The sequence below is a fragment of the Colobus angolensis genome, unplaced genomic scaffold (genome assembly GCF_000951035.1).
Source record: "Colobus angolensis palliatus isolate OR3802 unplaced genomic scaffold, Cang.pa_1.0 Scaffold5, whole genome shotgun sequence".
Classification (NCBI taxonomy): Eukaryota; Metazoa; Chordata; class Mammalia; order Primates; family Cercopithecidae; genus Colobus; species Colobus angolensis.
Genome location: NW_012118487.1, coordinates 33,087,138 through 33,113,300, shown reverse-complemented (window position 1 = coordinate 33,113,300; position 26,163 = coordinate 33,087,138). Strand labels below are relative to the sequence as shown.

Sequence of the window (26,163 nt, the reverse complement as noted above, 5' to 3'; positions counted from 1 at the left end):
AGATTTTGAAAAATTGGAAAATTTGGTATAACTGGAGGCAAGCTGGATTCTCTTGTATTAGTTTGTTGGAGTTTAGTAGCCACTGCCCTTTTCGGATGGTGCACTGTACTTTCTAGGAGCACGGTCCATTCCATTTCTTATGGCCTCTTTTCTTGATCTCTTAACATTTATTGCCAGAGTCTTGTAAAAGCATTTGAGTGATTGTTTGATATTCAAATTTAAAATACCTAAAACTGAACTCTGATCTTACCCCTAAAACCAGTTCTACTCAGTCTTCATCTCCTTGTTGCTTAGGCCAGAACTGTAGTATCATCCTTCACTTGCCTGTTTATCTCACAGTATGTCAGAAAATTCTATTGGATGTACTTAAAAATATATCTCAAGTCAGACCACTTATCCTTTCCACCTCAACCTCTCTGGCCCATGCCACCATCATCTCTTGCCTGGATTTTAGTAGTAATCATCTAAGTGGTCTCACTGCTTCCACCTTTGCCCTTCTACTGACTTCCCCATGTAACAGCCAGATGATCCTTTTACAATGAAAGAACCTATTACTCATATGTTCAAAATCTATAGTAGCTCCTCATTTAACTCATAGTAAAAGCTGAAGTTTATAAGAAGTTACCTAACTTACAAGGTATACCTTGTAAATGCCAAGTACACCTTTATATAAGGGCTTTGTCTTGGTTTCTCCATTTGTATGGGATGTTCTTCCCAGATAGCTGAATGGGTAGGCTCCTTAATTCTTTGCTGGAAGGTTACCTTTTTGGTGAAGTCTGCACTAGCTTTCTTGTTTAAATTTGCATGTTCTCTTCCGTTGTCAACTTTCCACTGACCCATGTGCCCTATTCCTGTTCCTTTTTTCCCTAAGTATTCTTACCTCTTATTATTTGCTTATTTTTTTTTATCGTCTGCTATTTTTTTCCCCATTAGAGTGTAAGCTATGCAAGGGAGAAACTTTGGCTTTTTATTTACTAATAATATCCCAGATGTAAGGAATAGTACATAGAATATAGTTGGTGCTTAATAAATATTTGTTGAACAAATGAATAAATTTTGAATTTGCAGGCTCTGCTGTGCAGTTTGTTTTTCTTACTGTTTTATTAGGTAATAATAGGAAATATATGTATAATGCTTATATTCTAAGACCTATTTTAAACCCTTTATTTTGAATCCCCTGAATCTTTCTACCCTGAGGTAGAAACTAATTCTACTTATTATAGACAGGTAAACATAGGCATTGAGAGGCTAAATAATCTGTCCAAAGTCAGAGCTTAGTAAACGAAGAACCAGGGTTCAGAATTTTTAGCCAGTCTTTAACCCGAGTCTGCACTTTATAACACCATGCCAATCTTTATTTTAAGGAAATTAGCTCTTTATGATGTGTTGCAGATCATTTTTTATGTGTAATTTTTTTGACTTAGTTTTTGTGGACTTTTCTTTTTTGCCTTCTAAAGTATTTTTATGTAGTAAAAAAAAATCTATTAATGTATTTTTTTTGAGGGATTTATGTTTGTTTCAGACAGGATCTTGCCCTGTTGCCCAGGCCAGAGTGCAGTGATGTGTAGTCACGGCTCACTGCAGCCTCAAACTCCCAGATACCTTTGAAGCTTTTAAACTTATTTTTTAGAAGGATCTTCCTGATTTAAAAATTAATAATTTAGTCATTTTCTTCCTTATTTTTGATTTGAAATAGAAGTTTAAATTAAGCAGATACATATTTTATATCACCTTGACAGCATTATGGAGATTTTGTTTGAGGGCAACAAAATTAAAAGTTGGAACAATATTTAGGAACCTAGCAGTAATTGAAGTAAGAAATAATTGAGAACAGGCTGTAGGGATGAACAGGAGTAGACTGATTTCAAGAAATATTTAGGGCCAGGGTGCAGTGGCTCACACCTATAACCCCAGCACTTTGGGAGGCCTAGGTGGGTGGATTGGTTGAGCTCAGGAGTTTGAGACCAGCCTGGGCAATGTGGTGAAACCCAGTCTACACACAACAACAATAAATACAAATTTAACTGGGCATGTTGTGTCTGTAGTCCCAGTACTTGGGGGACTGAGGTGGGAGAATCACTTGAGACCAGGAGGCCAAGGCTGCAGGAGCCACCTTCACACCACTGCACTCTAGCCTGAGTGACAAAGTGAGACTTTTGTCCCAAAAAATGAAATAAATATTTGATAAAGTCTTCAAGTCTTAGTGACTGATGAGCTGTGCATCAAAGGACTCTAGATAATACCCAGATTTCTGGTTGTGAGAGTTTGGAAGAGAGGAAATAATGTTTGTTGGGGTGCCATTTATTGGTTGAATGCATGAATCATTGAAATGAGGTAAAACAGAAAGAACAGGTTTGGAAGATAAAATTATACTCAGTTTTTCATATGTTGAATTTGAGGTGCTTTATGAATTATCTCATTTTCAACACTTAGGTTCATTGGGCAATTTGATAAATGAGAGTCTTAGGAAAGAAAATTGGGCTTAGAGATACTAGGTTTAGGGAAGTACTAAACTCTGTGAGTGCATGAGCTACTTTCTTGCCTTTTTTTTTTTTTTCCGGGATTACTACATTGGATGTAATATAAAAATAGCTTGGAAACAGCTTTAAACACTGTAAAAAGACTGTATGTTTGTAGTATGTATTATAGGATGTTTTTGTAGCTATATTCATTATCACTCAGAAGAGAGTATTAGTGTCTCTATAGTGGAGTCTGTCATGAAGGTGGGAGTGGAAAGGATATGTCACCAAGAATCACTACTCTAGAGCAAAAATTCAGATATTTCAAAACTAGGAAGGACTTAAAGGCTACCTAATTTAGCAGTGAGAGTTTATCATTTCTGAATATTCCATTTGCATAAAAGCCAACTTGGGGGGACTTCCTGTTCTTTAGGAGACTCTCAGGTAAAGTTGTGACAGAAGATATGCCATATAATTTTATTTTTCTATTATTTGTTCCTTTCTCTTTTTCATTGTTTGTGTCCCTTTCTTATAGCTTAGGCCTTCTAAAGGTACTGCATAATTGGTCAGTGACATCGAAAGAAGTTTCCAAGTTTCCACTGTAGGGAAGAGCTTTGGGGCAGAACCTCAGAGGACAGTGAAGGCTAATCCAACATGGCAGCCACAATTGTCTTTGTTTTGCTGCAACCCAAAGAAATGCCATATATATTCTTGGTATTCTGTTGTAAACTTAACCAGTGTTATTAAACTTCATTTTAGGAACTGCAACCATGAATGAAGAAAATATAGATGGAACAAATGGATGCAGCAAAGTTCGAACTGGTACTCAGAATGAAGCAGCATTACTTGCTTTGATGGAAAAGACTGGTTACAACATGGTTCAGGAAAATGGACAAAGGAAATTTGGTGGTCCTCCTCCAGGTGTGGATTTGTTAACAGTCTTTTAAATTTAATCTTTAACCTCGTCATGTAGATTAGATGTGTATCCCCACAAGTATTCCAAAAAATAGCTCTCTCCTTGTAACTGCTTTAAGACATTTGTTTTTACTGTTGAGGAGAAAGAGTTAGATTATAAATGTTATTCATGTCTTACCCTTAAATTTTTTCAGCCCTGCTCTTCATCTAACAAGCAGTTGAAAAAGAAGCTGGGCTAGGTTGAGAAAGAAGTCAGGATTGGGAAAGTAGGGAAAAGGGTGCTACTCTAGGTGTTAAAGAGGAGATCATCTGGGGAGGAATTTGAAACAGCACTTAGTAGGTGAGTGGTGTTTAAACTAGAAAACCAAATGAAAACAGGTAAATAGAATGTTTGACTTTTCTACCAATAGCCAGTACAATTCCTTTGCTCGAAACCCTTCAGTTTATCACACTTAAAATAAAAATATGTCTTCTGGTTAGTCAATGGCTGCAGCACTTACCACTTTCTTCCTTTCTCAAGTACATGTTAACTGTACAGGCTTCCATAATCTATGTTGCTCTGACATGTAAAGCACTTGCTTTTTCTTCTTTCCGAATGCCCTTTTCCCAGATAATCCTCATGGCTCACTTCCTCATTCTATTCAGGTCTGTGCTTAAATCTCATGTACCCAGAGATTTGCCTGACCGACCCCTCCCTTGATTTTCTTCATAGCACTTATCACTCACTTGTTATCTCCCTTCTGTATTGAATATTAGCTTCATAAGGGAAGGGGCTTTATTTTGTCCACTGTTGTATCACCAGTACCTAGAATTGTGAGTGGCACATAGCACAGCAAATTTGTTGAATGAATATATGATTGAATAGTGAGTACAGATATCTGATTCGAATTTATGTGTCTATTCCTATTCATTTTTGTTGTTCAGGTTGGGAAGGTCCACCTCCACCTAGAGGCTGTGAAGTTTTTGTAGGAAAAATACCTCGTGATATGTATGAAGATGAGTTAGTTCCTGTATTTGAAAGAGCTGGGAAGATATATGAATTTCGACTTATGATGGAATTTAGTGGTGAAAATCGAGGTTATGCTTTTGTGATGTACACTACAAAAGAAGAAGCCCAGTTAGCCATCAGAACTCTTAATAATTATGAAATTCGACCAGGGAAGTTTATTGGTGTGTGTGTAAGCTTGGATAATTGTAGATTGTTTATTGGAGCTATTCCCAAGGAAAAGAAGAAAGAAGAAATTTTAGATGAAATGAAGAAAGTTACAGAAGGAGTTGTAGACGTCATTGTTTATCCAAGTGCAACTGATAAGACCAAAAATCGTGGTTTTGCATTTGTGGAATATGAATCTCACAGAGCTGCTGCTATGGCAAGGAGGAAACTAATTCCAGGTAAACTGATTCTTTTAAAGGTTGTTTTTCAGTATTAACCTTTTTACAAATATGGAGAAATGATAGTACATCAGGGATCAATATTATCGAAATAAATAATTCCACTTAAAGAGGAGTAAAGAATTGTTTGAGTAATGAAGTAAAATAAATCACATAATTCTAAAAGATAAGAAATTGTTCCTGTAAAATGAGTCCAATTTATGATATTTTTGCTGGATGTATACACTTTGAGCTATTAATTGTTGTTTAATAAAAATCCCAAGGGCAACACTTAATTCTTCTGATAAAGTCTATCTTTGAAGTGTATTTGTTCTATTGACTCTTAAATTACATAGTAAGTTTTAGTTGTTTAGTAAAAATTTTTGTGTGAATAGGAAACAAATGCTAACCAAATTTATTGATGCGTAGTTGAGTTTCTGCTTCTCTGGGGAAACAGTTTTAGTGAACATCTTTAACTTTTATTCTTTATTTTAATTCTCTTCAAATTATTTTTTTTTTTACAGGAACATTCCAACTATGGGGCCACACCATTCAGGTAGATTGGGCTGACCCAGAGAAAGAAGTGGATGAGGAAACCATGCAGAGAGTTAAAGTTCTTTATGTAAGAAATTTAATGATCTCAACTACAGAGGAAACAATTAAAGCAGAATTCAATAAATTTAAGCCTGGTGCAGTTGAACGAGTAAAGAAACTTAGAGATTATGCTTTTGTTCACTTTTTCAACCGAGAAGATGCAGTGGCTGCCATGTCTGTTATGAATGGAAAATGCATTGATGGAGCATGTATTGAGGTAACACTAGCTAAACCAGTAAATAAAGAAAACACTTGGAGACAGCATCTTAATGGTCAGATTAGTCCAAATTCTGAAAATCTGATTGTGTTTACTAACAAAGAAGAGAGCCACCCAAAAACTCTAGGCAAGCTGCCAACTCTTCCTGCTCGTCTCAATGGTCAGCATAGCCCAAGTCCACCTGAAGTTGAAAGATGCACTTACCCTTTTTATCCTGGAACAAAGCTTACTCCGATTAGTATGTATTCTTTAAAATCCAATCATTTTAATTCTGCAGTAATGCATTTGGATTATTACTGCAACAAAAATAATTGGGCACCACCAGAATATTATTTATATTCAACAACAAGTCAAGATGGGAAAGTACTCTTGGTCTATAAGATAGTTATTCCTGCTATTGCAAATGGATCCCAGAGTTACTTCATGCCAGACAAACTCTGTACTACGTTAGAAGATGCAAAGGAACTGGCAGCCCAGTTTACGTTACTTCATTTGGGTAAGTTTTAAAATACTTTAAACAGTGTAAAATATGAAATTAGGAAATATATAGATTATTTTTTAATTCATTTATTTTGAACTCAACATTAGTGGTAAGTATGTAACATAAATTTTATCTCAATTTTATAAAGTCATAACTTTCTTGAAATTCGTGCCCTGTAAAATCTTCCTACATTTAGCTTTTTTTTGTTTTTTTTGAGAGATGGAGTCTCGTTTTGTCACCTAAGCTGGAGTGCAGTGGCACAATCTTGGCTCACTGCAACCTGTGCCTCCTAGGTTCAAGCGATTCTCCTGCCTCAGCCTCCCGCGTAGCTGGGACTTCAGGCGCGTGCCACCAGGCCCAGCTAATTTTTTGTATTTTTAGTAGAGACGGGGTTTCACTGTGTTAGCCGGGATGGTCTCAATCTCCTGACCTTGTGATCTGCCTGCCTCAGCCTCCAAAGGTGCTGGGATTACAGGTGTGAGCCACCGCGCCCGACCTACGTTTAGTGTTTTAAGCGTTACCTAACCTGTGGGAAAATTTGGTGTTGACTTACTACAGTGTTCATAATCCTGTTTTATTAATTTATTGTTTTTTTAATGACTAATTCTCAGTTGAAATAAAGATTTTTTTGTATAAGTTACAGGATATGTTAATTAAACCAATTTATAATAGAGTGTCCCTGTATCTTTGGTGAAGTCTACGTAATGATCTTCTTGAGGGGCAGGGGTAGGGAGTTAGTAAAATCAGTGGGATTTCATATGGGTAGTGTGCAGACACAGCTTTATGCTCACCAATCTGGAAATTTATATTATCACTCATGAAAGACAAAAAGCATCAGTAAGAGATGTTTGTGACCATTCTCTTTTTTAGCTTCATGTTTTTCAACAGTAAATTTTCTTTAAAACGTTTGAAGGATAATTATGAAAGGTTTTGCAAAAGCATAAAAAGATATGCTAACTAAATATTTGACATTGTAAAGGAAGAGACATAATATCACTATGGTGTTTTCCTGCTTGCTGTTTTTTACTGTTCGGTTAGCCTCCCCTGCCCCCGCAACCTGTTTATTTTTTAATGCAGCTATAGATTTTAGTTGATGATTACTTTGTGTCCCAAATAATATTTATTGGAAGAGTAGTGATTTCCTGAGAATCAGAAATAAAAGAGAAAGATCTTTTGAGGGTTCTCATTGTTTCTTGATTATAATTGTGAAACTCTTGCCTGAAAATTATTTTTTATGTGGTTGCAGAACCACAGTACAGAAGCTTATATGTATTTAAAATTCATATTCTCAAGTGTAAGAGAAAACAGTCAAAAAAGAAAAACATTCTCAGAAGGGAGAATAATTTTTATATATTGTTTAAGCTTGTGTACCACTGCCATAGCTTTATGATTTGTTTTTTTTTGGGACGGAGTCTTGCTTTGTCACCCAGGCTTGAGTGCAGTGGCATGATTTCGGCTCACTACAACCTCTGCCTCCTGGATTCAAGCAATTCTTCTGCCTCAGCCTGCCAAGTAGCTAGGATTACAGGTGCCTGCCGCCACACCCGGCCAATTTTTGTATTTTTAGTAGAGACATGGTTTCACTATGTTGGCCAGGCTGGTCTCGAACCCCTGAACTCAGGTGATCCACCCTCCTTGGAATCCCGAAGTATATTACGAATATTTTTAGGAGATTCTGTTTTGGAGATATCAACAAAACTTGTGGGACTAAAGGTAGGGTTCCGCTTGAAGACACATTTAAGTAGTGTCCTCAGTTATTAGTTTGGAGATACTGGGATTTAGCATCATTGAAGCTAATAAATTCTTAGTTCTTATTTCTATTGATGTACAAAATAGAAGCGTTCAATTTTACTTTTAATAAAGACCATTTAAGTTAAAGATAAAATTATTAGGTAGATAGCAAATAATTCAAATTAAGTTTCTTAGAGAAAAATGGGTCAAAATATTATTTTGGAGTGGGACACAGTTAATTAGTTGCTGATCAAGTTTCTCCCAAGGGTACTTGTGTCTGATCTACCATGCTAATACTGAAAGATTTTAAAAATTTCTAGCCCCCCTCATTCCCTTACACGTTTAACTTAAACTTCTAAAATTCTTACAACATAGCCATGTTAGTTTAATTTATGGCAAATTTGTATGTAGACATTGTTTGCCCATTTTATAAAGAAGATTCAGATTCTATATGGAAACAGAGCTTTTAACTCCCTTATTACCATAGTAAACTAGATAACATAAACAAACCTATAGTTCCCTAAGAAAACACCTAATCAGGTACAATATTTTCAACTTAATTATAGTTAATTAGTGATCAAGGTAGCATCAATAAATGAAGTCCTTAGTGGGCACATGCAGATTGCTTTAGTAGCCTATTCCAGATTTCATCAACCTTGTATCAAAGCTAATTTTAATAAAAAGTTGAACAATTTGTATTTTATGTATTTCCTCAATCTGTATTCAGTATCAGAACAGCTAATATAATGTAAGCAAAATTCACATATAAAAAAAAGATTAAGCAAAACCCTAGGTCCTATTTCAGTGGAGTACACAAAGCCTGAGGTCTTGTCTATGGACAGTAACACAGAAATCCTTATGGTGCTTGACTACCTATGTAAGTGAAGATTGTTGAGTTAGAGGCAGGAAAATACATTTAGGCAGCTGAGAAGGAGAAAGAGAATTCAGGGAAGCAAAAGAGCTAGAGATCTGGGGTCTAGGAAACTTTGATCAGAAAACAAATATCAACCCTTCAGAGATCATTAAAGTAGGGCCAGGAGCTGTAGACAGTGGTGAGAAGTTTCTATGTTGCCACATGGCAGGTTAAGAGTAGATTGAGTGTTGCTAAGCAGTTTCCTGGATCACTTCTTCCCTTCTGTTAATGTTGGAGCCTCTGGGTTTTAAAAGGTTAATGCCTTTCTAGTTACATCTTCTTTTAGTTAAAGGTCATAGGGTTTCATCGAATAGCTCAGAGTTGAGATCAATTGGTGGTAGTAGTGTATTCTTGACATCCTGGTAAATACTTAAGTAGTCCGAGGATTGAATTGTTTTGAAGCCTTGAGAGGTTGTTACTAGTTCCTAGAGTCTCTCAAACGAAGTTCCTTACCTATTAAGTAATCTTTTGACTCTATTTTCTTAAATAATTTGAGAAGTCAAATTTTCTAGAGAATGCATTTAACTACTGTTTTTAAGGTATTTTCTTTGGGGATAGTAATTTTTTTAAAGAATTTGCCTCAGTATCCTTATTTTAACCCTTTCAGTTTGATGCTATTTTGAGAATTATTATCCAATCTTAACTTTGATGATCTTTTACTATTATGTGATATAAACAGTCGTTTTTAAAAATTAATATTTCAGATCTCTTTAAGAGTGTACGTTTAGTATCCACACAGTTTTGGTGTTGCCACTTCTGTTCCCCAAGTTTGAAAAATAAAAGAAAATAATTAGGCTTCATTTGCTTAAATGGCCATCATTGCTGTTATGAAAAAAAAAAAAAGTATGTCTTTTTAGGGATAACAGGCATCTACATGAGAACTAGAAGTCATGGAGTTTACTTCTGGTGAGCATTTAGTGATCTTATTAGCATCTCAAAAGTTCTTGGTTTACAGGTCTTTGAAATCAATTTTTAAAATATTTGGTCCTATCTAAAGCATGCTCTATTTTAAGCATAATACCCTTAATAAAAGAAAAGCTGGAAGTTGGGGTTAATGCCAAAATAGAACCTTCCTTATCCTTTTCACTTACTTCAAAATTAGAGACTATCTTCATCTTCATAATGGCAAAGAATGACCTCTCTTATCTCACTGAAAACTCATTACCTAACCAGCAGGATAAGAAATTATGTATTTACTGGGTTATTTTTAGGGATCTGTATCTGTAGGATAGTAAATGAGTTTAATGGGTAGAATCTTGATATAGTTTGGACATTTGTCCCTGCCAAATCTCATGTTGAAATGTAATCCCCAGTGTTGGAGGTGCAGTCTGGTGGGAGGTGATTGGATCATGGGGTTGGATATTTCATGAACAGTTTAGTACCATTCCCTTGGTGCTGTCTTCACAATAGTGAATGATTCCTCGCCACATCTGGTTGTTTAAAAGTGTGTAGCAACTTCTTCCTTTCTGTTTCTTGCTCCTGCTCTTGCCGTGGGATGTGCCTGCCTCTGCTTTGCCCTCAGCCATGAGTAAAAGTTCCCTGAGGGCTTCCCAGTAGCCTAGCAGATTCTGGCACCATGCTTGTAAAGCTTACAGAACTGTGAGCCAATTAAACCTATTTTCTTTATAAATTACCCAGTCTCAGGTATTCCTTTATAGCAATGCAAGAATGATCTAAACCAAATATAGACTTGAGGGTTAGGATAGATAGGTTCTATATTAAATATTTGCTATATGGAGATATCTTGGGTCATTCAGTATCACTTACTTTTAAATAAGTCTTTTCTATTTTCACAATCTCGTTATCTGTTAGTAATAAAGCAAACTGTCAAGGCGAATAGTACTGCTCTTTCTAGAAGTCAACTCTGTTTTGAATCTGGGTCTTTCAGTATTGTCACTGCTTTTCTTTGGAGGATTCTTTGCATTGTAGAAGTGGAATAAATAAAATCAAGGAGATCAAGGAACGTCCTGGAGAGTTAGAGTTTTGAAGAAGAAAGTCCTGGAGAATACTTAGTGGAAAGAGGAACGTAGTCTTACCTGTATTGATAATTCACCTTGTTATATAATTTGTTAGCAAATAATTTTAAGCAGGGCATCTCTTCTATGTTTGTGTAATACTGATACAAGTGGTATTTTTTTCTTTCTTGTATGGCTATCTGAAACTTTTTAAAACAGGGATGAAGAACCTGTCACAAACTAACTTGTGCCACTGATTTAATTTCATCTGATTTGTGTACTGTCGTTCTGACCATAAATGATTAAGGTTGTTTTTTGTTTTTTACAGGTATTTTTTGAAAGCCTCTTACATGCTAAGTGTTCTTTCCTAAGCATTCTGGAGCTAAAGATAAATAAAACATTGTTTTTTTGTTGTTGTTGTTTAAGGAGTCACAGTCTAGTGATGAAGGCAGATACACAAAGTCTTTGCATAGGTTATTTTGGGAGTACAAGAGGAAAAAGGTATGCTTCCCTTACCTCAGTTGTAGAGTTTGTAGAGTTTGTGGTCAGAGAGGGACACAACGTGAGCAAACTACTCTTAGAAAAATAGCATGGTGGTGGTTTAATGGCAAGTAGTTCTGTATATTGTTTGCTTTGATGATTTCAGTGAGATTTTAGGAGGAATTAAAGGAGTTGAAAAGATGTAAACATTAGTTAATTAAAATTTCATTAGTCCTGTTTCTTAAAACTTTGCATTTTTTTTTTTAGTGCAACTATGTTGGATATGTCTGCTTTTCCTCTGAGCAAATATTTTTATCCTAGATGAATCCATCTTGATGTGCATGGACCATTTTGTGTGTGAATATTCATTCTTACAATATCTTTTGTACTTTTTTCAGTATTCATTTTGTAATAGACTTGTATATTGCTTCTTATATTTGACTTTGAAATGGTGTACATCAGTAGAGTCTTGCATTTTTTTCTAGTAGTTGAATAGTATTTAGTATGTATATATTCTAAACATGATAGTCACTGTTAGCTTATCCTTTTATTCAAATGAATCTTTTATTTCTGTTATCACTTGTAAATTTGTTGAAAGTTATACTTTTGTGAAAGTATACTATTGTGAGAAGTTTTAATCTGAAAAATATTTGGTGCTTTTTTTCTTATGAGCTATTATTATTTCCAGATTGATGGGCAGAAATGCAAAAATAAAAGAATTTCAGATAAAAATATTCCAAACCATTTCTTTGAAATAAAGAGAAACTTTCTCCAGGTTTTTTTTTAACTTAAGAAATAATTCTAGGAGGCACTTAAGCCAAACATGAAATAATGATTTTATGATATTATAATGGAGTTATAAATTATACATAGAAGAAAAATAATACTTTTCAGAAGAGTATTTTTTTCCAGTTTTAACTACAGCTCTAACTTTGATGATACTATTCAAACTGGTATTTTAAAGAACAAAGGTAATTTGCAAAATTTCTTTTAAAATTCACCTACTTAAATGAGAAATAGGTATCAGGATCAACATTTTACACATTTGTTTTCATAAGACCAAGTGGTGAGACCAAAATTCCATTAACTCAACTATGTGTCTTTGACCCTCGGAGAGGGCTTAGTCCTCATGAAAATGTATTTGTATTGCTCTTGAAATTTACTTTTTTTTCCTGAAAGACCATTTGAATGAACATCTAGTATTACTTATAATTCTCATCTTACTAACACTTGTATTAATGCATCATAAATATTATGGAGTTAGTACAGTGAGAGAGGCAGCTTACTAGAATAATGATTACTAGAATAAAAGTATAAGAATTAAGAATCCTTTCTTAGCCATTGAGAAACTGTGTGACCTTAGAATGGCAAATGAATTGTTTCGTCATTGGACTTCAGTGTCCTCAGATCTAAAATATCAGCATTTTATTTAGTAAGTTTTAAGGAATCTTTTTTCTAAGAAGATTATAGTTTCATTTAAAATATGGTCAAAAATCCTATGTAGAACCAAAAGTAATACTTTAAAATATTTTATGTCTGCAGAGATACATATTTGAGTTCAAATAGTTTAAAACCAAGAGCTGCTTTTGCAAGAAATAATTCATCAGTTTAATATCCCTTCCTTTATAGAATTCAAAGCTTATGCCTGCCTATTTCACAGCAGAACAGCTGGACAAAAAAAAAAAAGATTCAGTCAGTCAACTGTTTTATTTGCATGATGACATGTAATTGTTTTTCGGTTATTTTCTTCTCTGAATTTGCTAACCAATTACTACAGCCAAAAGCAAGGTTTTTATAAAACAAGGCAACTACTTAAAAGTTTGGAAATAGTTTTCTTTTTGTAACAGAGGATCTAGGAAAATAATGATGTGTATCGAAACATGCCATGTGGGGAGTATCTGTCCCATAGTTAGGTTTATTAACTGTTGAAAGTGATCCTTTGTATTTTATTTACTTCATAAATCTATATAGTCATGCTTGATTCTTTACCCTATAACTTCTTAATGTCTTTGGTTAATACAGTCCTAAAATACTCCTTCTAATAAACTAGTTTTAATAGCAGCTACTGCTGTATTAATCTGTCTGATCTTATTTAATTTATATTTTAAAAAATGGTTTTAAAAATTTCCCTTTATATCAGATGACATTAGAAATTGTGTGTGTATGTTCCATTCTTAAATGTTAGTAGCAGTTCATAATTTTGCCACATGATGTCCCTAAATACAGATTTTTTAATGTGGCTTTAAAAAGAAATTTTAATGTTACATTGATTTTTAGCTCTTCTTTTTCTTACCTTTCTTTTTTTTTAGAATCAGAAAAATCTCTGTGAAACGCTCTACTTAGTCTTCTTCAGCCTATCATGCGCTTATCTCTGCTTCTTGTTTAATATTTAGTAGACAATAATTTTTTATGCTATAGCAGTGTAATTAAGTGAATGGACTGGTGAATAAGGAGACAGAAAATGTAGAATGATGATTTCACTGTGACGAATTTATTTTGTGGTTTAAACTACTTTAAAATTCAGTGTTTCTTCCAGGCCTTTTCGGTAAAATCAAAAATAGTATCTGCCCTTGCTAGTTAGTATCTGATAGTACATCAATCTCAGAGCATTTCATCCTCTTTCCAAGACCTGGTAGTACATTACCTCCAAGAATGGTTCACTTTCCTGTGAAACTTCAAAATAGTAGGACAAAAATTAAAAATCTTAGTATCCCCAAATAATTAGAAGTAAATCACCAGAATATTAATAACTCCTTGGATTTTCATGCTCCTTAAAGTGATAGTATTTGGTCAGTGATATATTAATGACATGTGGGTCCTTATTTGTCTTATATTTAGCAAGTAACATTTGAGCTCTAAGAATGGATTGCATATGAAATTTTATGTACACAGTAGTTCATATTTTAAGAAAATAATTTGGGTAACTAAATAAATTTAGTTTGCCTATGTATTGCTTTGATTCAGTAAATATAATCATTATACTACACTAATAGTGTTATCAGCTCTACTATAATTCTGTTTATAACTTTGGATTAAAAAGTATATAGGAGCACAATCATCAGAAAACATCAATCTCTTACAGTTGTATTGCTTGGTAATTTGGTGTGTGTACTTTGTTACTATTCTTCCGTGTTTAAACAGTATACCTTGATTTCTGTACACAAATTCAGGGGATTGGCACTTATTTAAATAAAAATGTAAACCATGATGTAAAACTCCAGCTTCTTTTAGTAGATAAATCTTTGTTGACCTATGCTTTTCTTTTTCTTTTGTGCAGTTTAATTGTCCTTCCATTCATTATGTAGTCTAAGTATGTTTTTATTAGTTACTTTTTTGTACTTTTCTTTAATCCTGTTTTGTATGTGGATTTTTGTAAGACTGAAGCCCATTTACCTAATTTTTTTCTTGTTAACTTTGTTTCAGCAATACATAGTTCCAGTCAGCTTGTTTACTGACCAGATTATGGGGTAAATGAATATTCACAAAATTTGAAGCGTATGTGCCATATATGTGGATGGCTTTTTTTTTTCCCCCTGCTGCTGCCCAGTTAATTTTTGGTCCAAGGGTGACCAAATCTGTAGTTACAAATTTATGAAAGTATTGGATAATTTGGGGCACAGAATTTATAAGGTTCCAGGTGAGCCATTATCAATCTTTGCAAGACAGATTAAGGTTGTATTCAGAGCTATAAATAATTCAAGCATTGAAATGTTGGTTAATTTAAAGGCTTTTCATCTGCATGTATGTGTGTACATGTGTTTCCTTGAGAGAATAAGAATCGCTTAAGGGATTCCTTGGTGTGAACTTAGGTGTGTGTATCAAGTATAGAAACAGTGATAATACCAGAACATTGAAAGATGATTTCTTTTCACTTAAGAATTAAAGGGAAAGAGGCAATACTAAGCAAAATATGATTGCTTTCACTGTGAAGGCACTCACTTAGTTTCAGAGAGGGATTTACAGATGAGATAGTAATAATTTTCTCTTTATTGCTTAATATTTTCCCTATTTTACTTAGTAGATATACTTAAGATTTTTAAGGTATTGAAATACCTATATGTATGTGTGACTCTGCTATTTCTCACTAATACGCTGGTGTTCTAAAACTCACTTTTATTGATTTTTAAAAATCTTTACATTTTATTTTCTTATTTATGTATTATTTTTATTGTGATTTATGCTCCAAGCAGGGAGTTGCTACATTAGCTAATGTGGCTTGGGAGAAGGATGGACAGGGTTTTCATCAATACTCTGAGGCCTTGGAAAGCAGTTTCATGCTGTCACATGCTCTCATTTGAATTAATACATTGGAAAATTATTTCATTGCCTTTAGATTTAATCAGTATTTTTCTGTAATGATTCTTAATTTTATCTTTTTATTCTGAAATTCTTTATAATGAATTTTCTATGACAAAAACTTTTATAATCAACTCCCAAGTATTTAGATAGCAGGCATGAATAAATGGAAATGAAATAATCTGAATATAGTTAGCTTATTTAATTGTTTATCCTAGAATGCTCTTTAAATATATGGTATATTGATTCTAGAAATTTACACAAATTCAATACAAAACCCAGCTTAGGAAAAGTTGGAAAGATGTTCAGTTTCTCCTCCACTCAATTTCTTACCCTGCAGAGATGACATTGTTTCATACTGATGCAGTGCACTTACCTAAGTATTATATTAGTCACCGTCTGTCTTTTATTCATCCTTTTTACTGGTAAGGGTAGGTTATTCACTTTCATTCCTGCCTTATTCCACAAAATATGTAAAATACAAAAGGATTCAGATTTTAAATTGAAGACATTGAGACAATTGGAAATTATGATTAGGAAAATAAAGCCAGGCAAAACCAAACAATAGGTTGTTTAGGGATAGATGATTATGAGGTAAAACCATAAAAATGCCAGGGAATTACTAACATTTAAAAGTTACTACTTGGAGGGAGAAATTGGAAAGGATTCAAAGGGACTTCTGAGGTATTGATAATTTCCTTTTTCTAAACCTGGGTGATGAGTACATGTTTTCATTTTTTTTAATTATGTAAGGCATGCACATCTATATTGTTTATATATTTCTCTGTTTGTATATTTCATTATTAAATTGGGAAAGAATGAAAGCCAGCCAAGGGTGAGAACTTGTGTTATTTTGTCAAAATTTGAGTAAGAGTCTTTCTACTCTAGAGATTCTCAAATTAATGTAACTCAAGGTAAAATAGGAAAGTTACATAGTATCAAGACTAAATAATTTTATTTTACTCAGACTGTTTGGAATGTTTTGTTTCCTTATGGGCACCACAATTTAATTCAACCTTGACAACTAGGGTGAGCTTGGAAACTCCCTAATATGTAATAGGACAGTGAACAACTGAAATATTTGGAGCTGTTCAGTGTGTAAATACTAATACAGAGGAAATGTGATTGCAGTTTTCAAATGTTTGAAGTGCTCACACATGGAAAAAAGACTTTAGTCTTTATCTTTGGAGCTCTAGGAAGTGGTATTAAGTCTAAAAGAGCAAAGTTTTAAGGAGGTAGATTATGGCTTAATGTAAGTCAGAACTATCTGAGCCTTTCAGCTACTAAAAATTCTGTATTCCTCTCAGTACAAAATAACAAACAAAAATAATTTTTTAAACATTTATTTTAAATCTGTGAAATATATGGCAGAAGGAAGGAGTCTTTACTAGACTATATTAGCTCAGAATTATGTTCCCTAATAACACCTGGAATATAATGACCTTGCCATTTTCAAGCCCTCTGAGAAATTTACCTTTTGCAAACTGTGATTTAAGAAAGTTTGATTTGGGAAATTTTATTCTCATAAGAATATCCCTTTTGCTTATTCATTCCTTTAGGCTTCTATACTCGTGTTTAGTTTATTAACTGGCAGATGGCTGATTGTTAAATCTTGTTAAAATGTGTTCCTTCAACAAATACTTACCTAATGCTGTTTTGTGTAAAGTTATAAGGATCACTCTAGTGAATTAGACACAGTTGCTGCTTTCATAGACCTTACATTCTATTGAGACCAATATTCAGTTAGAGTTCTGATAAATGCGCTGAAGTAGTACAGGGTGTTATGAGAACATACAATTGGGTGACCTGACCTAAACTGGTATGGGGGGGTCAGGAAATGGTACATTGCACTTTAGAAAGAATTTCGGGAAAAGGAAATTAAGTACTATGGCATAGCATATAGGCAACATAGGAAAAAAGATTATGGCATTTGGAGCCAGATTTCTTGGGTTCACATTCTAGCTTCACTGCTTACTTGGAAAAGTTACTTCTCTGCCCTTCAGTTCCATCATTGTAAAATAGGAATGATGATAACAGTATGTATCTCATAGGGTAATTACATGTATTAAATGAGTTAAAATTGTAAAGGGCCCAGAACATTCCCTTGTATATATTAAGTACCACGTAAATGATGAAGAATAATTATTCAGAAAACAAATCCAAGACACCCCTTTCCAATCATATATAATATGAATATTAGAAAAATAATAGTTAAGATTCTTTGAACACTTATTATGTGTGAGATTTTGTGCTAAATGCCTTTACATGATGTATTCTCACAGTTCTTTGTGGTAGATAGGGTGTGTGTGTGTGTGACGGAGTCTCGCTCTGTCACCCTGACTGGAGTGCAGTGGTGCGATCTTGGCTCATTGCAACCTCGGGTTCAAGCAATTCTCCTGCTTCAGCCTCCCGAGTAGCTGGGATTACTGGCATGTACCACGATGCCTGGCTAATTTTCGTATTTTTAGTAGAGATGGAATTTCCCTGTGTTGGCCAGGCTGGTTACGAATTCCTGACCTCAAGTGATCCACCTGCCTCAGCCTCCCAAAGTGCTAGGATTACAGGCGTGAGCCAACATGTCTGGCCTGTGGTAGATAGGATTTTAATGTTGACAATTCTTATTTTTTTTTTTAACAAACAGGCTTCAGTATGTTAAATAATTTGCCCAAGATCCTAGTTAGCTTAAGAGGCTGTGCTCTTAACTGCTATCCTTTGTAAATTCACGTGATTCCAATGAAAAACTGGTTTTTGCCTAATATTAAACATTGGATAACAGACAGCGGACTTGTGAAATATTATTGGCAAATTATGTTTCTGTAAGTTAAAATACAATGAGATGGGCTTTCGGTCCCGCCTTACCTTTTTTCCAGAGACTATTTTGGCTTTAGGAAACCTACAGGCCCATGTACCAGACCCTACTCCATTGTAATGTTGACCTGAGACATCTGGTTGAACTCTGAGTTATTCTGAGTTAGAAAAATCTTGTAAACATATCTTGTTTACAAGGTAGCTTCATGATTTTTAAATGTACCCTAGGATCAGCATTGCCAACCAATGAATGGCATGTGTCAAGGTGGCAGATGATACATGTCTTTCCCCCATTCAGATTCTAGACAGGACATCAAACAGGCAAAGTTTGTTTATATCTATTTCCTGGTCCCCTGTTACTTGGTACTCATTTTACTCTGATTATATTCAAAATATCCCAATACATAGTTTAGCCATATAATTTATCAGTCCAATATGTTTAATACTTTTTCATTGTTACTTCCTTGGTCAGGAACTTATCGTGGCTCTTACTGAAGTATAATCAAATATTCTGAACTCCACATTCTCCTGTTCAGAATGCTCTACTGTTTAGCCCCACTTAACCTAACCATAGCTTACATTTCCTGCTGTGATCATCTGAATTTGCCATGCTCATTGGTAGGCCTAGGCCCTTCCTATTGCTCTGCACTGTGCTTAGAATATTCTGCTTATCCTCATCTACTTTTATATTAAGCTTTTATTGGACACAGTAACCCAAAATGACTTTTTCTTTATGATATTACTCAATAATTTTTATATTTTTATTTACTCTTAACATTGTTCATCCATCAGTATGTATAAAGCCAGTGGACTTTGCACATGTATGATTTGTTGTTATTCCCTGCATTATATGGGGGAGTACTGTCTCCTTTAGTACTCAGCATATGTTGCTTTTCAAATAAGTTTAAGCAATCTACATAAAATACAAAGTTTCCAAGGAAAGATACATTTGGGCTGTCCTTTGAGCAGAAAGAAGAAAAGATTGGTAAAGAAATATATGAGATAGGAAGTTGACAGGTATAAACACAGGCACGGTTAAATTATGAATGGTGGTTGATGGGCTGAAATATCTGTATATACGTCACCAAAGTAAAAATTATCAGTATATAATTTTTAACATGTTCATGTTGGAGGTTTCAAAATAGTAGAAACCCTTAAACAAATGATAATACAAATAAAACATATCAAAAGGTATGGAACGCAAGGCCAGGCACGGTGGCTCACACCTGTAATCCCAGCATTTTGGGGGGCCAAGGTGGGCAGATCACCTGAGGTCTGGAGTTGGAGATGAGCCTGGGCAACATGGTGAAACCCTGTCTCTACTAAAAATACAAAAATCAGCTGGGTGTGGTGGTGCACACCTGTAATCCCAGCTACTTGGGAGGCTGAGGCAGGAGAATTGCTTGAACCCAGGAGGTGGAGGTTGCAGTGAGCTGAGATCACGCCACTGCACTCCAGTGTTACTTAACTTCTCTGTCCTTCAGTTCTATCATTTATAAAATAGGAATGATGATAACAGTATTTATCTCATAGGGTAATTACATGTATTAAATGAGTTAAAATTGTAAAAGTCCCAGAATATTCCCTTTTCAATAAACCCTTGAAATACAGACTGGGTTTGGATGATTTTATATTGGATATGTGTATATTATATATACATATATATATAATATATATGTATATAAATTTGTATAGTGGAATAGGAGATTTAAGTTGTAATTGTTATAAACCCTCTGAGAAAATCTTTGTCTTTATATCAACCAAATATAGTAAGAATATAATGATTTATGTTATGTGCAATAAACCCTTGAAATACAGACTGGGTTTGGATGATTTTATATTGTATATGTGTATATTATATATACATATATATATAATATATATGTATATAAATTTGTATAGTGGAATAGGAGATTTAAGTTGTAATTGTTATTTTTAAACCCTCTGAGAAAATCTTTGTCTTTATATCAACCAAATATAGTAAGAATATAATGATTTATGTTATGTGCAATTTTTAAATTTTTAGAATTCATTCTATAATCTAGTTATATCTAGCATAATCTATTATGTTTGATCAAGGCTTCACAAATAGGAAATGTCAATCACTTATTGTATGTTATTTCTAATTTTTTATTACTAGCATTATACTTTTATATTCTTCTACACAGGTGTAGACTGAGAAGATGGTGGTGTTCCTTTCAGTTTAGTTTCCTAAAGACAGGAAAAATCTTGAAAATTCGGGGTGCTAATATAGCAGGCTTATTTGGAATACATTGGAATCCTGTGCACTCAGTTATTTTCTGTCTTCAAAGAAGAAATAGTATGACATATCTGAGAGTCTGAAAATAATTTTTATCTTTCATATCATTCACTTTAAAATTTATGTGGAATTTTCTGTCAAACTAAAGACCAGTAAAGTCTTCTTCAAAGATATAGAATATGCTTTTGTAATTAGTTTTCAGTGACTTTTAAAACTTCGTCACATCTTTGTAGAACAAGTCATCTGTCTACAATGTTGTTTTCTTGAAAATAATGAAAATTAAGAGTCTACTTAGATTTTTACTTAGTTTTCCCTTATTTTGGCCCTTATTCCTACATAACTTCTAGAAAACTAAATATAAAACATTGAATGATTCCCATTTTACAGAGAGGTGGTAAAGATGTTGACTCTGATCTTTGAAGTTTAATGTATCCTATTCTTATTCTCCACTTTTTGACATGCCTTTTCTTTCCCCTAGTCTCTTTCTTATTGTCTTACTTACTAAATAATCACTTCTGAAATAATTTCTCAGAATATATTCATTAACAGTTGTTGCTTTTAAAAAGGGATGACACAAATAAGATGGTAAATTAAATTGGGTGAAAGTACCAGTAAGTAGCAACCTTGCATTTGACACTGAATTGAGACTCTGCTGATAGTTTTTGCTTTTGTTGTGGGAATTATCACCATCTCTTCTATATGCTGACAGAAATTTAATTCTTATACACTGGTAATTTAAATCTCAGCATTTTTCCTATTAAATTTGATTTCATTCAAACGAAAGATTAACAAAGCTAATTCTAAAACTCCAGGTGGTACATAGTGAAGGCATTATGAAGAAAAGAATTATTCTGTATTTAATAATATTTCTATGTAGCCTCTGTACTGAGAATCATTATAGTTTTTAAATTTGTCTCAATCACATGTGCTCTAGTTTGGTAGTAACTATAAAGTGATTTTATATTTTATCATAATTATACATTATCAACTTCTCCTTTATGTATATCACTGGCAGGTTTTTATCCCTCCCTCCACCCCCACCCTCCGTTTTTAAAAAGAAAACTCCTTCAGCTGTAACATTACATACAAACAGAAAAGTACACAGATAATGAGTGTAAATTCAGTAGATTACCATGAGGGACTATGTCTGTATAACTCACCACCGAAGTAAAGACATAAAATATCAACACTCCAAAAGACTCTTTTTTTTTTTTTTTGGGGACGGAGTCTCGCTCTGTCGCCCAGACTGGAGTGTATTGGCCCTGTCTCAGCTCACTGCAAGCTCCACCTCCTGGGTTCTTGCCATTTCCTGCCTCAGCATCCCGAGTAGCTGTGACTACAGGTGCCTGCCACCACGCCTGGCTAATTTATTTATTTATTTATTTATGTATTTTTGTATTTTTGGTAGAGATGGGGTTTCACCATGTTAGCCAGGATGGTCTCGATCTCCAGACCTCGTGATCCGCCTGCCTCAGCCTCCCAAAGAGCTGGGATTACAGACTTAAGCCACTGCGCCCAGCCCCAAAACACTCTTATATATTCTCCAGACATTACTTTCCTTCTTGCTCAAAGGAGGCCACTCCTCTGACTTACTCTATGTATTTTTGAAACTTATATAACATTTTATATCATCTTGTCTGTCTGGCTTCTTTTAACATGTTTGTGAGATCAATTCATACTGTTTCATGTAGCAGTACTGTTCATTTGCTCTCATTGATGCCAGTGTTTCATCGGAATGTTATATATAACTTGCTGTCTTTGTTGGTGAAAATATAAAGAACTATCAGTTTGGGGCTGTTTGAATAATGACACTCTAAAGATTCTTGAACATAGTGTTTTTGGTGCTCATTTGCTGCACACATTCCTGTTGAATATATAGGAGTGAAAGTGGTGTGGGTCATGTTTTTTAAACTGTAGTAAATAGGGCCAAATAGTTTTCCAAAGTAAGGACACTGATTTACACTTTACTAGCAGTAAATGGGAGTTCCAGTTGTTTCACATTCTTGCCAACACTTATGGTATCAGTCTTTTACATTTTGGATATTCTGATTAGTGTATATTTCTTATTGAGATTGTAATTTTTATATAATGATAACTTATGATATTGATCATCTTAGAAGGATTATAGGGCATTGCACTATTGTATTGGTGAAGTATCTTTCTTGTTCAAGTCTTCCTCCCTCATTCTATTGGTTTGTCTGTTTTTTTACTTAATTACTTAATATACAAGTCCTTTATTGAATATATTTTTAAAATATCTTGTTCTACTCTATGACTTACCTGTTTATTCAGGTATGTTTTGAAACATAGAATTTCTTAATTTTAGTATGATTCAATTGATCAGTCTTACTAGTGCCATTTAAATGCATCCTGCTTAGAAAACTTATACTTACTGCAGGGTCATGAAATATTTTCTGTATTATCTTTTAGAAACTTTCTATCATCTAAATTTAGTGACAATACGAAGTATCAGAGTTCCCCCCGCATATGAATATTCACTTAACACCATTTTTTGAAGACTTGACATTTTCCCATGACTCTGCAGTGTCACCTTAACATAAATCAAGTATGTGTATATACACTGCCTTCTAATACACACATACATATATGACTTATTCTGGATATTAACATTCTGTTTCGTTGAGCTGTTTGTTTTTGCACCAATACCATATTGTCTTAATTCTGTAACTTTATATTTTGTAAATAATATTTTCTCTCCTTCACAATTATCTTGACTTCTCTCAGCCCTTGAATTTCCATATGAATTTTAGAATCAGCTTGTAACTATACCCCAAATCAAAATCCTAATGGGATTTTGATTGGAACAGAATTGAATCTGTAGATCAATTTGGGAACAATAACATTTTTATAGTATTGGGTCTTCTGATGCATGAACATGATACCTGTCTTCATTTACCTAGGCTTTTAAAAAATTTGCTCTTTCAGTAGTTTACTGTTTAAACGTCTTCTATATCTTTCTCCAGACTTATACCTAGTTTTAGTTTTTCATAATGTCATCATAAAAAAATAACTTATCTTAATTTCAGTTTCTAATTGTTCCTGCTTTATGTGAAAATTTATTTTTTAATATATTGGATAAGACTACTTATTTGTGTCAAATAGTTTGACTCTATAGTAATTTATCTGCATACACTTTTATCAACTAAATGTAAAGATCTTTTTCTTCCTTTCCATCCTTTATACATTTCTTTTTTTCTCTTGCCTTACTGCACTGGCTAGAACTACTTTTTCAACATTGAATACAAATGATGATAGGAACCATCCTTATAAACTTTCAATATTTCTCCATTAAGATATGGTGTGTGTTGTAGCTTTTATTGTAGAAGCCCTTTATCACTTAAGATACTCTCTTTTATTCCTGCTTTGTATGTCTTTTTATCATGAATAGGTAATGAATTTTGCCAAATACTTTCTTGCATCTAGTTAATTACATCATTTTTGTCTTTTATTCTTTTAATGCAACACATTGCATTGATTGATATTTGAATGTTACATCAATCTTATTTCTGAAGTAAACTCAATTTGGTCGTGGTACATTATACTTCTTATATATTGCTAAAATTTATTTGGCATTTCCTTAGGATTTTTACATCTGTGTTCATTAGTGAGATTGGCTCATTCTTTTCCTCATAAAAATAGTTGGGAAATGTTTTAAATTTCACTGTTCTCTGTAAGAATTTATGTAAGATTGGTGTTACATCTTTTTTTGAATATGTGGAATATTATTTAAAAGACCATCTTAGTTTAGAGTTTTTAGCCCCTCTTTTATTAAGGCTACCAATATCCTAAATATGGTTAGAGCTACATCCCATACATTTTCTTTTTCTTTTTCTTTTTTTGGCACTGGGTCTCACTCTGTCACCCAGGCTAGAGTACAGTGGCGTGATTGTGGCTAACTGCAACCTCCGCCTCCTGGGTTCAAGCAATTCTCCTGCCTCAGCCTCCCAAAGTGCTAGGATTACAGGCGTGAGCCAACATGTCTGGCCTGTGGTAGATAGGATTTTAATGTTGACAATTCTTATTTTTTTTTTAACAAACAGGCTTCAGTATGTTAAATAATTTGCCCAAGATCCTAGTTAGCTTAAGAGGCTGTGCTCTTAACTGCTATCCTTTGTAAATTCACGTGATTCCAATGAAAAACTGGTTTTTGCCTAATATTAAACATTGGATAACAGACAGCGGACTTGTGAAATATTATTGGCAAATTATGTTTCTGTAAGTTAAAATACAATGAGATGGGCTTTCGGTCCCGCCTTACCTTTTTTCCAGAGACTATTTTGGCTTTAGGAAACCTACAGGCCCATGTACCAGACCCTACTCCATTGTAATGTTGACCTGAGACATCTGGTTGAACTCTGAGTTATTCTGAGTTAGAAAAATCTTGTAAACATATCTTGTTTACAAGGTAGCTTCATGATTTTTAAATGTACCCTAGGATCAGCATTGCCAACCAATGAATGGCATGTGTCAAGGTGGCAGATGATACATGTCTTTCCCCCATTCAGATTCTAGACAGGACATCAAACAGGCAAAGTTTGTTTATATCTATTTCCTGGTCCCCTGTTACTTGGTACTCATTTTACTCTGATTATATTCAAAATATCCCAATACATAGTTTAGCCATATAATTTATCAGTCCAATATGTTTAATACTTTTTCATTGTTACTTCCTTGGTCAGGAACTTATCGTGGCTCTTACTGAAGTATAATCAAATATTCTGAACTCCACATTCTCCTGTTCAGAATGCTCTACTGTTTAGCCCCACTTAACCTAACCATAGCTTACATTTCCTGCTGTGATCATCTGAATTTGCCATGCTCATTGGTAGGCCTAGGCCCTTCCTATTGCTCTGCACTGTGCTTAGAATATTCTGCTTATCCTCATCTACTTTTATATTAAGCTTTTATTGGACACAGTAACCCAAAATGACTTTTTCTTTATGATATTACTCAATAATTTTTATATTTTTATTTACTCTTAACATTGTTCATCCATCAGTATGTATAAAGCCAGTGGACTTTGCACATGTATGATTTGTTGTTATTCCCTGCATTATATGGGGGAGTACTGTCTCCTTTAGTACTCAGCATATGTTGCTTTTCAAATAAGTTTAAGCAATCTACATAAAATACAAAGTTTCCAAGGAAAGATACATTTGGGCTGTCCTTTGAGCAGAAAGAAGAAAAGATTGGTAAAGAAATATATGAGATAGGAAGTTGACAGGTATAAACACAGGCACGGTTAAATTATGAATGGTGGTTGATGGGCTGAAATATCTGTATATACGTCACCAAAGTAAAAATTATCAGTATATAATTTTTAACATGTTCATGTTGGAGGTTTCAAAATAGTAGAAACCCTTAAACAAATGATAATACAAATAAAACATATCAAAAGGTATGGAACGCAAGGCCAGGCACGGTGGCTCACACCTGTAATCCCAGCATTTTGGGGGGCCAAGGTGGGCAGATCACCTGAGGTCTGGAGTTGGAGATGAGCCTGGGCAACATGGTGAAACCCTGTCTCTACTAAAAATACAAAAATCAGCTGGGTGTGGTGGTGCACACCTGTAATCCCAGCTACTTGGGAGGCTGAGGCAGGAGAATTGCTTGAACCCAGGAGGTGGAGGTTGCAGTGAGCTGAGATCACGCCACTGCACTC

General features: G+C 34.2%; 1 protein-coding gene across 4 annotated transcripts in view; it reads left to right on the top strand.

Annotated features, from left to right (window-relative positions):
• RBM46 (RNA binding motif protein 46) overlaps positions 1 to 26,163 on the top strand; it is a 52,795-nt gene that overhangs the window by 13,083 nt on the left and 13,549 nt on the right. For all 4 annotated transcript variants that reach the window (XM_011959750.1, XM_011959752.1, XM_011959753.1 and 1 more), the window contains exons 2-4: positions 3,219 to 3,380; positions 4,299 to 4,766; positions 5,270 to 6,052. In XM_011959750.1, the coding sequence (XP_011815140.1) occupies positions 3,230 to 3,380; positions 4,299 to 4,766; positions 5,270 to 6,052 (1,402 nt within the window). In that variant the 5' untranslated portion in view covers positions 3,219 to 3,229. The remainder of the gene's footprint in view (positions 1 to 3,218; positions 3,381 to 4,298; positions 4,767 to 5,269; positions 6,053 to 26,163) is intronic.